Source organism: Lineus longissimus, chromosome 3 (genome assembly GCF_910592395.1).
Source record: "Lineus longissimus chromosome 3, tnLinLong1.2, whole genome shotgun sequence".
NCBI classification, from domain to species: Eukaryota; Metazoa; Nemertea; class Pilidiophora; order Heteronemertea; family Lineidae; genus Lineus; species Lineus longissimus.
In genome coordinates, this window is record NC_088310.1 from 16,477,542 (window position 1) to 16,495,553 (window position 18,012).

The 18,012-nt window shown below is 39.0% G+C and overlaps 1 protein-coding gene across 1 annotated transcript in view; it reads left to right on the plus strand.

Annotated features, from left to right (window-relative positions):
* LOC135484038 (retinol dehydrogenase 12-like) overlaps positions 1–18,012 on the plus strand; it is a 31,041-nt gene that overhangs the window by 607 nt on the left and 12,422 nt on the right. The window contains exons 2-6 of the mRNA XM_064765101.1: positions 2,885–3,003; positions 8,384–8,542; positions 10,595–10,699; positions 11,485–11,700; positions 16,048–16,267. Of these exons, the coding sequence (XP_064621171.1) occupies positions 2,892–3,003; positions 8,384–8,542; positions 10,595–10,699; positions 11,485–11,700; positions 16,048–16,267 (812 nt within the window). The 5' untranslated portion in view covers positions 2,885–2,891. The remainder of the gene's footprint in view (positions 1–2,884; positions 3,004–8,383; positions 8,543–10,594; positions 10,700–11,484; positions 11,701–16,047; positions 16,268–18,012) is intronic.

Sequence of the window (18,012 nt, forward strand, 5' to 3'; positions counted from 1 at the left end):
GCTATATATTATTTTACCTTAAATGTATGTATATGATTGATGGAATAGCTTACAGGTTGTTGTAGAAACTGTCCATTACATTTGTATCATTGTATTGCGTAAATTTAAAAACCATATTCTGAGAGAACAGCTCTTGGCTAAACTTTAGAATTACCAATCGGATGTTCCTCCGCACTAAATAAGTTGTGAATCGGTAAAGGGTTAGGGTAAGGGTTAGGGTTACTTATTCATTATTCGGTATTCATTCGCGCCTTAGACCTATACTTCTGATCGGGAATTCTAAAGTCGTTCCCAGCTCTTTCTGGGAAATTTCTGCAGTTGACCCCCTGAAATTTAATGAAATTTAGCATGAATGTTTGTATTGGTGTGCCAAACGGAAAACCCCAAAATTTCAGCCCATTATAATACTCCTTACCCTGATCTGTTTGCAAAGCTAAAATGTCAGGGTTCACAGTATGGCCTTTCTGAATTTGTTTATAGCAGCCAGCTGCGTTGGCATGCCTGAAAAGCACATTCTTGCATGCAATTGCCCTCCTATTGCTGTGGACAGTTTTATCAAATGGGAGGCATTCACTGGCATTTCCAAAACTCATGCTATGGTCTCTAAGTAAGGCTAATTTGGAAATGCCAGCACAATATACAGTTTTGACTGACAGACCATTTATTATGATGTGCCATGGTCAGGGTTGGACTCCTTGCATGTGACTATGTCCCTCCACAAGCCCCATTTAGGTACACCACGGGATGCATCTCGGAACAACGAGTTCCCCAAGCTAGTTGTCAGTGACTCTCTCACACATCATGAGACACCATGCACGGTCCTTTGTCAAAGGGGTCAGGATGGGCCAAATTGAGGTGTTGAATTGACAGGATTTATCTGACAGATCACTTTGATTGATTGATTGATTGTCAATCAAAATATTTGGTTTTGGTAACTGAAAACACTATTTGAATTTGTGCATGCGGTATGTCTCGTATAACATGAGTATAAATAGGATATTTGTGTGGAAAGTTTAGCTGTTTGGGGACATGAATGAATGACAACAAACTTTTCATGAGTCACATTTGCTTTTTGGCTGTGTCAGCCTTTATTCAAGTGAATGTGTTCTGAGATAGTTGCGCCTAAAATGAATGTAATAACGCACCATTCTGTGTTACAAACTAAATTTTCCCACCAGTGGCACTTGAGCACCTTGCTCGAGCTGACATTCTAACCCATGGTATTCTTTGTTAAGTTACAATGAAACTGGCGAAAAGACATCCTGAACTTCAGGGTCTTACTCCCTGGGTAAGATGCAAAAACCTTGATGGTCAAGATGATGCAAAAAGCGCTCCAGCTATTCAACCTACCAATAAATATAATGGTGTCTTATGAGGTACACTTTGATAGGTTTATACTAGGCACAAAATATGCCTTAGATGTAACGGTATATACTAAATAAAAGTTACGTGTAAGATAGATATCTGTCAATCAAATTGTCATTTCTTTGGTGCAACTTTCCAGGCAAAAGAGTCCTGTTCAAGTGCGCCCTCCCATCTGTACTTTCTGGTACTTTCTGTAAAGTATTTCAGCACAACCATGATACATTCCAGTGCATGATTCTGTCTATGTGCTGACTTATAATGTCAGTTTTGCCTTCGTAAAATACAGCCTTTTTTCTGAACGTTGTGGAAAAATTAAAAAAGTTATGAATGCAAACGTGAAACTGAACTTGAAAGTACTTAAGTGGATACTAGTATGTTTTTTCTCATGAATGAACAAAATTCTATTGAACAAAAACTTTTTCAAGTGGAAGGCTGGTTGAACTGATCATGCATTTCATTCTCCGTCGGGAGACCAGTTACATGTGGTGCCTTTCAGGAGGGGGTTTTACTGTCACTGGCGAGATCTTTTTTATACCTTTTACGATCAATTATACCATGTTCGTAGTGTGGACGAGCCTGTGTGAACTGTGAGTTTATAGCACTCAATAAAAGAGCAGTTGGCAAGAGGTCGATGCTTGTAAACAGAATGAGCCTAAATAATAGAAGACTTACTAACACTCATCGTTCTGAAGTGATGGATGAAGTGAAGTAGCACTGCACTATAAAAAGGACTGCCAGGTTTTAGTGTGGAAGTGTGCCCCATTGATTTGTAATCCAAATTACAGTCAATAATCTACATGACTTAGTGCACTCACCAATGATTTTGTTATTCTAATAAAGTTACCATTTTAGTGAGTTGATTTGTTACAGCAGCATCCATCATCCATCATCCATCATCCATACCACCATCTGCACTTTTGGCTGTAACATTGGCCCGTTTCTATCTAAAACTTTTGGGGCTCTTGGCTTGAAACTTTGTATACAAGTACCACCAATCGACTCCTGGGACCCAATTTCAGGCCCCCTAGAATTAAACCTGATCCAGATTATCTCCAATTTTTTGTCATGGGTAACGGTACAATTGTGCAACAGCTAATAAGAACACAATAATAATCAGGTTAATTCATAAGTAAATCGTTTCACTGCCCCTCCTTCTCCCCAGTCCTGCCTATCAGATTGGACAGCGTCCTTCTTATGAGACTGCTTGGCAACATTAAAGGGACTCTACAGGCTGCAGCTAGGCAGGCAAGATAAAGTTATAATCAGAAGTCGTCAATCTCTCCCATCTCTCAGTTATTGGAAACTAATCACACTTGTACAAGGGATATATTTAGTGGTGAATCAAAATGGCCTTGTGCCCTTATGTGCATATATGTCACCAAAAGATGGCCAATTTAACCCCCCTGCTTCTGCCTATAGTCCCCCTTTAAAATGTCGTGACGTGAAAATTGATGTTTACTGTTGATCATTCCTTCATGAAACTTGTGGGTAATCACATCACTTCTATTCTTCTTTCCAGGAATCATATGAATGGAGGAGTTTGTCGCATAACGAAAAGACTTGATGGGAAAACAGTTGTCATCACTGGAGCTAACACAGGAATAGGGAAAGAAACGGCAAGAGATCTTATCAAGCGAGGTATAGTCTCATTTCCTTTAAGAACCCATTTGACGAAAAAAATGAACTTTTTCAAGTAACATGCTGTTACAAAAACTGCCCCGCTACTTCATTCAACTTTTGCAATACCCTTGGCCTGGGATCAACACAGGGTGACCCTGGAGTTTGGGAATACAGTAGAACCTCTCTATTAAGGGCACCCTCGGGATTCACAAGTGCTGTCCTTAATAGAGAGGTGTCCTGATTAGAGAGGTCAAATTGAATGAAAACAACCAATTTGGGACCAATCCTAATGTCCTTAATAGAGAGGTTGTCCTTAATAGAGAGGTGTCCGGTAAGGGAGGTTTTACTGTATACTAATTCTTAAGTTGGCTTTTTCTGTCATTCGATCCACTATTTCAGATGTATCTTGGGATGGAGCTGAGACTGACAGGTTGCATTTGTCAGAGGAGATTAAAAATAAAACTTACGAATTGAAGCATTTTTCATTTGGGTTTCAATAATGCCCCATCCCAACAATATCAGGCCATTTCACTCGATACATACTCATGCGTAAGGAGAAGTCATGTGTTGTAGTAGGCCCTGTGAGAGGATGATGATACACCTATGAATGACTAATGTTTATGGACTGCTACTGGCCATGACTTATATTTACAGCGGGTACATTTTTCATGCACATTGGTCAGTTAAAAGGCTCCCTGAATACATTTCACATATGATTACGAGTGTGATTATATGATTGCTAATATATATACTGCTCAGTTTGCCATTGGGCATGAGAGTGATTGATAGTTTGGTGATATTTAGCTCCAATCAAATTACTATTTCCCTATTTCCTCATCAACGACCCTCAAATAGCCTGTACGGTGTGTATAACCATGCTTTCAGTGCATCCGTTGTGGCGCCAATGATCATGCCTTTATGACTTTCTGGCTGCTGTTTTGTGGTTGGTTGTATGACTTATTTAGCAATTGTCATTAAAAATTCACCATCCGACTGATTGAGCAATCATCGTAAAAAAGTCACTGGTCGATTACCCGAAGGTTGATTTATGAATGAATATGGTACAAATTTGCAATTGAGACTGTTGATGGTCAGGTCTTGATTGACTAAAGTACAAAATGAATTGAGCATAAAATACTGTGTTTCTACTATAGATAATCCTTAAAGGTGACCTGAAACGCTTTTATTTAAATTTTAACTTGGGGTATAAATAATAGGCAGAACTGTGAAAACCGCTTAAAAATCAAACTATAGCAGTATATATGGGACCTGTCACCGCAAAACCAGGCGCATGTCGCTCTGAGCTTGGCAGGTTGAGCAAACTCTTTGTTCGTTTCTCTATTGACTGCCTTTTGTGAAATATGAGCTCATCAATTTCTTTCATTATCTCCTGGTGTCATTTAGGCTCATCTTCTGCGCGACATGCGCCTGGTTTTGCTGTGACGGGTGACATATATGTAATTCAAATATTCCAGGTGGTGCAGGAAGAAAAATTTGATGATACATTGTGCTGTACTGAAATAATGTTTCATGCTTATATTTTAATTACCTTGTCACAGGTATGAGCTTTTAGTGATCATGTTAATGTCCAATTTTGAAATATCTGCATGAAACTATAAAAAACATTATTTCAGTACATCACAATGTACATTATCAGTTTGTTCTTCCTGCACCACCGGGAATATTCTGCCATAACTTGAAGATGGGTAGTTCGATATTTATGCGGTTTTCACCACTGTGTTTGTTATCTTCTGCCCTATTATTTTTTCCAAAGTTAAAAAGTGTTGCAGGTGACCTTTAATTGAGTCTATTCCATACAAGCTTTTAACAGTCAAAGAGCTCTTTTTCCCCAGTTAACCTCTGACTGCATTAAAGCTAAGCCATATCCTTTACAGATTCAGAAGTTTAAAAACAATTGACATTCCCTTTCTTTTGATTGTTGAGAATCTTGGATGAAAGAGCTGACTCTTCTCACTACAAGTACAATAATATAAATCGATGGTGAAAACTTATTTATAAAAAAGATGACAATAAGGTATGAAATGACATGCAGTTGTGTGGGTAATCGGCCCAGCATGAATAATCATGCAGAATATCATGATTTGTATTTTAAATCAAGGGAGCCAAGTTTCAACAATAATTTCATTGAAGGTTGAGGGTTATAATAGTTGATTATGGCTGTGTTGTTTTCATTCACATTTCATTTTCATGTATTGGATTGCCAAAATCGAGGCCTACTCATGCTTATGAGTTGTATTGTTTGTAGTAAGGGGACATGGGCCTTTGCTTGACTGCCCACTGTGCTGTGAATGTTTTCTTTCTGGAAGAATCGGTAAATAAGCAGCTTTGTGTTGGCTTCTAGGCCTAATGGTACAGAAAGGCCCTTGGTAATAGAATATTACCTTTCATTGCAATACAGTTATTGAAAAGGTCTGTTTGTCCTCTGTTTTTTCTAATAGAGCATAAAGCTTTAGTGTTTTTGATTGGATTGAATTGCATTGGTGAGACAAACATGTTATGGAATGTTGTTGTCCCGTTGGTTTGTGAAGGTGTGAGGACGTGATCAGGCTGAGAGTTATTTCGCAAAGAAATAACTAAAAAAATTAATAAGGTAGAATGGGGTAATTGTAGCCCCGGTTTATTTGTAGCCCCTGCATTGTTTGATGCATGGGGACATCAATCAATATCATGGGCAGGGGCTACAATTTAACCGGGGCTACAATTACCCCATTCTACCTTACTGTTTTTGCCACTGGAAATCTACTATCCTCGTCCGTGAGAATCTGCTTCTTCCACGACAGCCACACTTCATTGTGGTATTCCAGGTTGTGGTTAACGTTAGGAGAGATTCCAGGAGTATGTACTATCTCTGATTATCAATATTACAATCTTGGAATAATATTTAATATTTATCTTGCCAAGTTCGTCACATACTCTGATTTGCTGCGTCAATACAATCAGTGTTGATACAGACAAGAGAAGATACATCCCAAATCTTTCTTTTTCACATTGATTATGTCTAGAATACTGCAGACAATTCATAGCACTACAGACAATTCATACTACAGTAGAACCTCTCTATTAAGGACACCCTCGGGACTGACAAGTGCTGTACTTAATAGAGAGGTGTCCTGATTAGAGAGATCAAATTGAATGAAAACCACCACTTTGGGACCAAAACTATTATTATTATTATTAAAAACATTTTTATAGGGCTTAACGTTGTTAAAACTTTTAAGCGCTTTACAATTTATAAGAAAACAATACAACATTAATACATTAATACATGATAGAATAAAAGTCATTACTAAAGAAAACGTGCAAGTGGGATTTAAAAATAGGATTCAAAAGAATTTCTTAAAAATATGAGTTTTTAGTGCAGTTTTAAAACGACCGAGGGTACTCTGGCCACAAACACTATTTGGCAGCTCAACATTTGAATGGGTGGACAAGGCATTCTGTCAGGTGGCAGTGATCACAACTCAATCAAGGTTAGGGTTTATCATCAACCGTCCAGTTCAGAACAGGAATAAGTGGCAGAGTCAGGACCTGGTTTTACTTTGTTAACACTGTCACTGATAAAGGCTTAGGGGCACCAAGCCAGACAAGTACAATTGGCATGTTCAATATCGGGAGATTTGTGTTAAACTTAGGGAGATCAGTGGCATCAGAGTGCCGGGCTCACAATCCGGTGGTTGTGAAGAGGACTCATGGAAGGATTACGGCTGTTTGTCTCATTGTCTAAGCAAGACATCACTTCATCCTTCAATGTAAACCATGGTTCCTTCTACCTTGTACTTGTCAATGCAAAAGCTCCCATCCAAGAGCACGGTAGATTGTGTGGGACTCATCAGCTCATGTCTGGCAGAACCCTCACCATATCCCAGGGGGATTTCCAAGGGTGATCCAGTGTAATTCCAGCTGTGCGCACCAGTTACAAACCAGTGCCACCAGTGGTGTACCAGTGGAGTACCAGTGGTGTACCTGGGGTGATCCAGTCCCAAACCCTGTGTGGATCTTGTAGTTCATTTGAATAATTCATACACAGAAGTACAATGGATCTTCACTGGTTTCAAGTGGCGGGCCAGTGGAGTGCCAGTTGTACCAGTTGTGTTCCAGTTGTAACCAGTGGGGTTCCGGTGTTCCAGTTGTAACCAGTGGGGTTCCAGTGTTACTTCATGTAGTTCCAGTAGTCTCAATCTACTTGGTTATGGTGAGGGAAGCCAAAGCCGAAGTCAGTGTCATTAAAAGCTAGCTAGCTAATTTGTGGCAAAACCATAGAAGCGCACAAAACTCTCATCCCACATCATCGAGGACGAATACTGTCTGTGGAAGGAGTTTTTTCCAAGTTCAGAGCAGACGATGTGGCGTAGACAAAAATGGTAGAAGAAGGCATGTTAAACAAAGGTTGAAACCGTGTATGCCCTAATGGTAACTTTTAGACTACAGCTATATTGTTATCCTACTCCTTGCGTCAGAATGTGTTATAGTTAGGTTATTTGCTGACGTATGTCAGTGTATATTTGTTCAGAAAACAATGAAAAAACCTGAAATTATTGGTTTTTGTTTATTTCCTAGGTTGCATTCTTTGATGGATATCTATCCTAAAGCAATATTTTGTATGGTAGACAGGATAGCTGTGGCTACAGTATTTCCTGTTATTTACCGTAAATCAATAGATGTTTTTCTTGAGACAAACCTGGGCTCCTGAGCTCCCCAGGGAAGCTGCAAGATTAAAATTTTAGGATGTGATGCTATAAATAAAGTGTGTTCTAAACAAATTCTGTACAGACAACCTCCCATTACCAGAGGCTTTGCGAAGTTCTGGTTGTTGAGTTTGCAAATATTTTTGGAACCATTTTCTTTGAATGCCAGTTACTACTTAAATTGTAGGAATTTTAGGCTCCAACACAATTTTGTTGACTTGCCAGTACGGTGAGTCTGTACAATAGCGCATTTTCCATCACCGTATCCTATTTCAAAAACAGTGGCTTGTTTCTTTAAAATTCCTTTGACTATGAACTTGAAACTACATGTAGTTGTACACTGGATCCCTTAGGACAGGTGACCTCTTACACTGATTTCTGGTCTGATCTGGTTCTGGACTTGGCCACCAGGGGGCCAAAAGTGAAAATCTAAAAAGTGTGATATCTCGCTTGTGAGTGACTTGTTTTCGATGAATTTTTACTTGTTAGTTATTCTCACCTCAGAGCCCCTGAAAGCAACGATCTTTGGCAGTCCCTGATGAGTCTTCTTTGTTTCAGGTGCAAGAGTTATCTTAACACTCTGTGGCAGATTACAAGGAGAAGAAGCCATCTTCATACTTGCCACTCATCTCAGAGCAATGTATAACAATGTTTTGCATTCCCTAATTGTCACAATTCTTCTTTCTTTTCAGGTGCAAGAGTTGTGTTAGCATGTCGTGACAGATTACGAGGAGAGGAAGCTGTGCAAGAACTTTGCAGTGAGGTTGGCAAGCCTGGTCTTGTTGCCCTCTACAAGCTCGACCTTGCCAATATTAGCTCCATTCATACCTTCGTAGAGGAATTCATATCAAGTAAGTTCTTTTTCATTATATTGACCAGCGTTGACTTGTTGCAAGTTTAATGGTCGAGTTTATACGGCGTATGAAGAGATTAAAAAACTTGGAATTCATCTGATGACCTCATCCTCAGAGAATGAAATGACATCATTGTGGCAATTATAATTCATGCTATATAAGCATATTCTGGACTGTAACTACAGAAGGAGTTGCCAGAGAGGCTTGAATTTTTCCTATGCCGTGATGGGCAGGCATCAGAGAGGTACCCTGTCGATTTTCAAAATGGCCGCCTGGCTGCCATTGCAGTGGTCCATGTTCATTTCATTGTTCCAAGAATCCACAAGATCAGCGTTTGAAAACCTAGTTCTTTGCTTGCTTATAGCGGGCATCTTGATTCAGCCTTAAAGGGACAATATAGGCAGCAGCTAGCCAGGCAAGATAAAGTTACCGAAGTCGCCAATAGGGGTCTTTCACATCTCACAGTACGTTGAAATGATTCATGCTTGTACAATGAATAAATTTAGTGCTGAATCTGACATGACCCAGGGCCCTAACTCTGTATATTAGTCACCTGAAGATGGCCAAATTAGCCCCTCTGTTCCTGCCTATAGTCCCCCTTTAAGCCTTTCGCCAACTCTGCAATTGGTTTGCGAACGGATCACCAATATTTACTGTCAGGCGAGTGATTACTCCTCCATTTATTCCACTTAAGCTCTTGATCTTGTGATCACCAGGAAATCCCCTGCAAATGTGATTTTGATGATTGGTACATTTGAACTTGATTGGTTTGCTGTTACTGATGTATTACTGTAAACCCTTTTGTGTTTGGCCTTGTTGGCACAATGGTTTTGGCAAGTTGGCTAATTTAAAGACATTGAAGCAAAACCGAGCGAGGTCGAGTTTTCATGGTAGAGATCATCAAGAATTATCACTAAAGACCAAATTTCCAAACGGAAATACTGACATGAAATATTGGGTGGCCTGAAACGTTCACCACTATTCGATTATTTCAGAGATTTGAGCATGAGATTAGAGCAAGGTTTATTTTGGATGGTTTATCAAAAGGACTGCGACATTTTGCCCAAATTTTGATGATTATTATATGGAATCTCAATCATCTATAAACTAATAAAAACTGGCCTTTGATATGTTTGATATTCATAATGTTATCTCGTTTCCTGATTTGGGTATTTGTCTGTACATATAATATGGATTTTATGCTCTCTCTTATTTACAATGTAAATATATCGCCCTTGTTTGGCCTATTATCTTCTTTAGAAATATTGGTATCAATATGGCCTACATTGTATCAACACTGGCATCAATATGTCCTATCAATATCTTTATCTATAGTCCATTCATAAATGTAATGACCACATTGTTTTGGGCTTTGGAGTATTGACTACTGGTCAGATTTCTTTGAATTTCTTTGTATCTTCGGTTCAAAACCTAAAAGTAATTCTTAATTTAGATAACCATGGCAACGAAAAAAACTTTTTGTATTTATTTGTGTACATTGACGTGCTTTTTGGATTTAGACATTTTCTGCTCTGTACGGTTTATTTATTAAACAATCTTGAGTCAAATCCTCAGGTTATATATATTTTTGTGTGTGCATCTACTCATGTGCAAAGTATGAACAAGAAATACCCAGAATCAAGATATGACCTATCCAGGTGACCCCTCAAAATGACCATTGGGCTTCACAGAAGAATTTTTTTCATTTCTTCAAATATCCTCCCAATTGCCAAAAAGATAAGATGTCATAAAATTGAAAGGTTTTTGGTGTGAAGACCAGTTTTCTGACCGATGAGGCCAACACAAAAAAATATGCCGACATTTTTCGACTGTTTTGAAGGCACCCGTATTAGTGTTAGAAACAGAAGCTGTGACCAGCTTCTGCAATTGAAATGCCTGGTGGTATATCAGATATCAGACTCTCGAGAAACTTTTTTCTAAACCTCTTGGGCCAAAATGAGTACATGGAATAATCACCTAGTCAATTACAAATGAAATTTAAAGCTCATGTAACTTAATTATTGCATCGGTCCTCCATGTTTTCTTCAGAAGAGGAGCGTTTAGACATTCTGATCAACAATGCAGGTGTGATGTGGTGTCCGTACGCTAGGACAGACGATGGCTTTGAGATGCAGATTGGAGTCAATCATCTTGGTAAGTAGCTGATCATTTTAACTTCCAAACAATCTTTTAACCACTGAAAAATAACAACTTAAAGTGAAGATCTTGTTTTGACTTTTATGCATACAATGAGGCATTGATTCATACATGTGGACTCTTGACTCTTTATTCTTTCTTGAATATTCGTAAATGGCCATAGACCTAGAAATTATAGGATGTTTAAAAATATCCACCAGTTACTAGGTCTATGGTCATTTCTGAATATTCAAGGAAATGGAAAAGTTATGCAGGCAGTTTTTCTATGCTGTTTACAATGTGCAATTTTGATAGAGCATCATCTAGGAATACAAGATCTCTTAACAATTTGTTCAATTTGAAAAGACACCATCGACATCGTCTTTCTGGCTGATCTTTGTGTCTATTTTGTAGTCATTAATGAAGAAGTCTTAGTGTTTCATATCATGATTACAAAGCTTATCTTATATGTCATGATTTCAAAGATATGCTTAGTATCTTATATCATGATTACAAAGTTTTGCTTTCGGTTTCTTATAAGGGCAGAGAACCTCTCTAAAACTGTCTTCAAACAGCCTACATGTACGTGACCTAGTCTTGTTTGATTTTGACATGATTTTGTTTAATTTGAACCTAGTTTTGTTTGATTTTGACATGGTTTTGTTTGATTTTGACCTGGTTTTGTTTGATTTTGACCTGGTTTTGTTTGATTTTGACCCAGTTTTGTTTGATTTTGACCTGGTTTCATTTGATTTTGACCTGTTTTTAAAAATTTTTTGACCCTATATGATTACTTTTTTCAGGCCACTTCCTCCTGACTAATCTCCTGCTGGACAAGATGGTCGCCAGTTCCCCTAGTCGCATTATCAACCTCACCTCCATTGCACACTATGACAAACGAGCTCTGCTCAACTTCGATGATCTGATGAATGAAAACAACTACCAGCCTGCCATCGCATACGCCCAAAGCAAATTGGCAAATGTTTTATTTACAAAAGAACTTGCAAGAAGATTAGAGGGTAATGATTGTTTTATTACAATTTATTGTTTTCAGTTTGTCATACAGATTTGCCAGAATGGTATATTTTTAGATTTTTTAAAGGAGAATCTTTTCTGTTGAAAAATTACAGCTAGATCATCTAATTAATTCAACAACTAATTTTGCCACAAGAGGCACTAGGTGGCCTGAGGTCATTTTAAGGTGCAACTGTGTGGTTTCAGGACAAATTTCGGGCTGTACGCAGGAATCTCTCATTAGAGTCTATGCCTCTTTAGGAACAATTTCATTTTATTCAAAACTTCATACATGGTATTGTTTTAGTCTAATTTAAAACAAATCGTTTGCTTAAACTGAGTGTAGCAGAAGTCAAGTTTGCTTGACACCCACACAAGTGGATTCTTTAGCTAACGAGCGCATTATGAAAGGTACCCAGGGCATCGCCTCCATATGAGCTCACATTAGGTGAGCTTATGTATTCACATCTAGTCTGTTGCCCGGCGTCTGTGTGGTCTGTGGTCTGTTGCTGTCAATAATGGTGGCACGTTTGCTAAAAAAGGATAACTGAAAAAATTGCAATTGCTACTTAAATAGCTTAACGCAATTTGATTTTAAATCACTATCCAGTAGACTGGTATGATATAACTCAATTCACACTTACTGGACACAACTTCAGCAGATCTTCTTCAACAGGCATCGACAAAATGCATTCTAACAACATGACCCACTGTTTAACTTACCACCCACTACTGTTTGGTGGAGGGGTATCAAGTGCCTCTAAGGACTGTAGTTTTAGACAATGATACTTAAATGCCTATGCCGTTCATTAAAATCTTTTTTCAATTGTATAAATACATGCTGATTATAAATGAAGCCTGTCTGTGCTTCACAAAAACATCTCTACAACAGAAACTACTAAACAGAATCGGTCGATCTTGGTATCATTCGTCTTCTTGTAAGATTCCCCATCCACTGGTATCAATGGTTTTAACCCCCTGGTAGTGGAATTATCCGGTTGCATTTTTTCTGGACCACCCTGTATAGACTTATACTTGTCTTACGTAGGATGCTTTGTAGATTTGTATTCTACCTCTAGTAACACCATGCCATTCCTTCTTCTGGTTGTAAAAATTTCTTCGAGATATAAACATACCATCATAAACAAAATGTTAACAAATACAAACCATCCGTCATGTAGGTAAGATAAAATCTGCTGCCATGGCTGGCAGAACCTGGGGTTGATGTTGAAATGTAGGTATATCAGCGGTTATGCGTCAGCCCTTTGATGTTGGCTCAGGTTGTGGCTTATTGGCATTTGGTAGCATGTCAAAGGCAACATACCTATCAATTGTCAGGATGCATTGATGTGCTGGATCCGTCAATAGGATGCCTTCCATCATCAGTTCTTGCCAACCAAACAATGACCAACCTCCTGGTATTCTTAAGTTTAAGGAATCGATACCAAACTGGAGGTGTTGGTTGTCTCACCAAAACTGCCACGGTTGAGCTAAAATGTAGACAAAAACTGAGGCGTAACCGTGGTTTTGGCCAATATTTTAGCTCCACCCAAGCAGTTTTGGTGAGGCAATCAATACCGACAGTGAGGTATCTATTTCTATTCTGAAACATCTCAAATTAGATGACGAATAATGGGTTGTCTATAAACTGAAGATCAAAGACTGAAGACCGAAGACCCCCAAAACTATAAAACGAAGACCCTGATGTCAACTATAAACTGTAGACCACCTGAACTATAAAACGAAAACCCTGATGTCAACTATAAAATGAAGACCCCCAGAACTATAGTTGACATCAGGGTCTTCGTTTGTTTTGGGGCCTTTGTTTCATAGTTGACCTCAGGGTCTTCGTTTTATAGTTTGGGGGTCTTCTTTTTATAATTGACATCATGGTTTTCATTTTATAGTTCGGGGTCTTCATTTTATAGTTTTATAGTTGACGTCAGGGTCTTTGTTTTATAGTTCGGGGTTCTTTGTTTTATAGTTGACATCAAGGTCTTTGTTTTATAGTTTTGGGGGTCTTCATGTTAGCATGATGTTATGAGCTAACATGCTTTCTAACAACTGGGCCCTACTGTTTGCATACATACCCCCTTTAATGTTCTTAGCTTCTAGCATGTAGATGGTGCATTGACTTTCCTCAGCAACTGTCTTCTGCAGCCATCCTGGTATTGTTTCTTACCTTTTGCCTGAGGCCAAGGGGGAAACGATAATAAAGGTGATGGTTTTCCAGGGTTACTTCCCATTGTTATTGTCACATTACTTGGAAAAGCATTTGTAATGATCCATGTTTGCTTCAAGCAAGATGACAGCATTGCTTAACCCCTTAACGGCCACCGTCGCCAAATTGCGCCGAGCGCCTATAATGCGTTATTCGCCATTGAGTTTCATTGAAAAGATTGTCCGCTACGCTGTTTTCCCGCCTACTGATAGATGGCGTGCAAATGATCGTTTCTATGGCGGTTTCGAGGAATCTAACTCTTCTCTGTTTCAGTCTTTTAATTAAAAACAGGTTATTGGAATTTTTAAAGAATTTAGCAGTTAAAGGATAAGATGGGGTTCTGTGTGAGCTCTAATCACACACAGCTTTTCAAGGTGTAATTTGTTTATGTACATTGTTCATATCTGTCCCACAAATAGCTATGAAAATTGGTGTGTGAAGTGTCAATCTTGACACTAGAGGAGCTGATTTCTTTCCTTACAACGCCTCTAGAACTAGTAGGTTGCCACCATCTTGAAAAGCAGTACCGCGGATATAGAAAAGGAAAGAATTCTTATTGCAATGAGGCTATATAGTGCAACATCACTATAAGCCTGCGAAAATGATTACTGCCCAAGTAGTTCTCCATAAAATCACCTAAAAACACACCAAAAAGTTTTATTTACAAAGATCTCATTTTGTTATTTATTGATAAAATAAACAGTTTTATGAAAGAAGCTGGCACTTATTAGGCCTGAATAAGACTTGCAGTCTGAACTTGTGACGCAGTGGATGACATGGGATTAGCAGAACCCTGAATCTCAGGATGCCGATCCAAGATGGCGGCAATTGATCAATTCCAGTGTCTGAAATTTTAATTTTGAATTGGTTACTTTGCGAGTTTGTGTGTAGTGTTTCTCCTTCTAAATCAGTCTCCACAACTTATCCCCTATGCATATTTTCATAATCAGAAAACCTCGTATTCATTTTCAAATATTGATCAAATGAACGTGGTCTTTAATGGCCCCGGATAATTTATTCACCGGTTGGCAATAACAACTTTGCGGATAATGAGCCATTTGTGAAGTTACAATGTGAATCCTACAGAATATAGCGATTGAGATAACTTTCCCAAGATCCACAACTACTGTTTCATACATTGTTATACGAGTAAATGTTTGCTCTAAAACAAACAGCTGGTCTTCAGCTAATGAGCTAAAATGCTAAGAATAACACATCTGTGTATTTTCTTTGCGATTTCTAAGTTCATTACTTCCTAGTTTCATTATAAAAGCTAACGATTTGTTAGCGATCTCTCTCCTGAAAATCAATTAGTTTTAATCGATTGGCATGTTTTCCTGAAATAATTGACAGTTTAAAGCTAATGAATGAAAATCAATAGGCCTAACAGTACGGTATTTGTTTTAAAAATATTGATTGTATCAAGTTTGCTTTCCCATGGTGAGGTTACCGCAGGTTGTGTAAATAAACGAGAAAAGAAACGTGATTTCATATCAGTGGTCAATATTTTGTAGCTGGTCATGAGCGAGATTCGTGTAGTAGTCCGGGTTTGAACAGTCTAAAACCTGTGGCCACTCACTCGTCAATACTGGGTAGTTCCATGCATTCATGAGCAGAATGGTGCAGAAAATCAAGCCAGGAATGAATAAAAATTCCTCTTATCATGTGTCATCCTGATTTGATCCCTGCCTGGGTGAGTTTAAGCAGAACTTTTCATGTCAGCCGCAGTTTCCCGTCTTATCAAACAGAACGTCATATCAAGAATACATTATAAAAAAAACTAGATAAATAATTTGAACTGCGCTTAACCTTAGGAATAATTTTACTTCATGATTTCTCTTATGACACTGCATCCCTTGTGAGACTAATGGCTACTGGGTGACCAGTCTTTTGCTGTGTCGGATGCCTTGTCTGAAAGGCCCTTCATGCTCAACTCAGCTGTCGTCATCCTTCTCCACGCAGTCTGTGGGCATGCACGAATCCTTTTCCTCTGTTGTGCCCCCTTCAGGTTCACCAAGATAATGCTGTCTTGCTTCATTTGATAGTCAACCCATCTGAGTTTCCACCATGAGATTTTTTGCTGAGATGCTTGGTACTAGTTGATTTGTATTTGAATCCGTTGTATTTCCAGGTACTGGTGTGACAGCGAATGCAGTTCACCCAGGCGTGGTGAGAACCGAACTTGGCCGCTACATGGATATCTTGAAGAGGCCCATGGTGCGCTACTTCCTCTTTCCGATGCTCCAACCAATCATATGGCTTGTTACAAAAAGCCCAACGCAGGGTTCGCAGACGTCAATATACTGTGCTGTGGCTGATGAACTGGTAAAAACATCGGGAAAATATTTTAGGTAAGATGATCAACGTATTTCTGTTCAAGTTTATCATAATCACAACAAGGGATTGGTTCAGTATCTGCCAAGCTTCATGTTTGAAATATTATCTTTCAATGTGATTGGGTTCGTTACAAATTTCAGCATAGCTGTTGTGTAGACAGTCATACAAATACTATGAATACCAAGTTTCAGCAAATTCGTATGCAACTTCACTGTGACATTGTGTGTAACTGTATTTCCATTTTCCTGGACCACTAATAATTACAAATGGCATACCCCTTTAACTGTTATATAATGCTATTCAACAAGTGAGTCTAGATTGCCAAAGAAGCTTTCTAACAGTGACGGTTGTTTAGTGTTGACAATCCCCGGAAGATGAACGCCTTTACATAATTTGACCTTCACCTTGGGTGTTTCACCTTCAATTCTTCCATCATGAATGACTCGTAAATCCTTTAGAGCAGATAAGACACCACAAGTGAGGTACTCTGAGAACGTCATTCACAACACGACTTTTTAGCATACATATTTCTGGAAGAAACCCACATTGTAGATGTCATCCAGCCATTGTTCATTTGGCGAATTAATAAACAACATCTATTCATCGTAGTCAGCCACAGAATAAAAATCGGCTTCTTTCGATGCTGGCTCTTATAAAGTCACTTTTTTGTCGAAACTTCTCACAATGGTCGCTGAGAATCAGACGTGATCTTTATACGTGTTTATCCAGTCATTCACACTGATGTGTCCATTCACAACATCTTTGAATATTTCTCCGAGATGCTGGTCAGGCTAAATGTCGACAAAATACTCTAGACTCATTGATCTAAGACCGGTTCATTAATTTGTGGCATGCCCGCCCATAGTATAATATGCATTGAACAGGCCAAGGCCCCTTCATTCTGATTGGCTTAAACTTGTTGGTTGCGTCTTGAGGTTGTGGTAAGTTGATTGACAGCGGTTGGCATTGGGAATGAGCTGATCACTTGTGACCCAACCACTTTTCTTCTATCAGTGGTTATAGAGTCGTCAATCAATTTCCCTGTCTGTCTATTAGCCTAGGTCAATTGGCAGCGAATCTTCACATTGATAATAAAGCGACATTTTTATGGGAACGCCATTCTGAAATCCCACTATAGAATAGATGCGAAGGCGAATGGCATTACCATGGGACAAAGTGGTCTCGCCCGCGCATTGTCCATCCCATCGAACTGTGTTAAATGTCATCGGGCTGTCGGAGTGGTGCAGTAGTAACATAAGTGCCCGTCACCTCTGAGGTCCCGGGTTCGATTCCCGGTTGGTCCCGGTACACTCATGTGATAGAGAGGGCGATGCTCTTCGACAGCGTAAGTTTCCTCCAGGGTGTCCAGTTTCCTCCTACTTACATTACCATCGCCCAATATTGGTTATAGAGGTAATGATGTCCTGTTGACGCTCAGCTCTCTATTCAATATTTTTTTAAATGTCATCCAACAAGAGGAGACATAATATCTATGGGGGCTTGGCTTGCATATTCAGAAGTGGTCTTAGATCGGTGAGTCTAGAGTATCTTATCATTTGTCACGTTTGCCACCGTTTTTGTAAAGTTCACGTGTCAGGTGGCTCACAAATAAAAACATGATGTGACACAAATTAAAGGGCAAACTCTTACAATATTTGACAGTGAAATTATTGGCATCTCACTTATTGGCATCTTCATTAACCAGGGTGTTGAAGCGTTTGGGCATTCATGTCTTTGGGCTATCGAGTGGTAGTTAGGA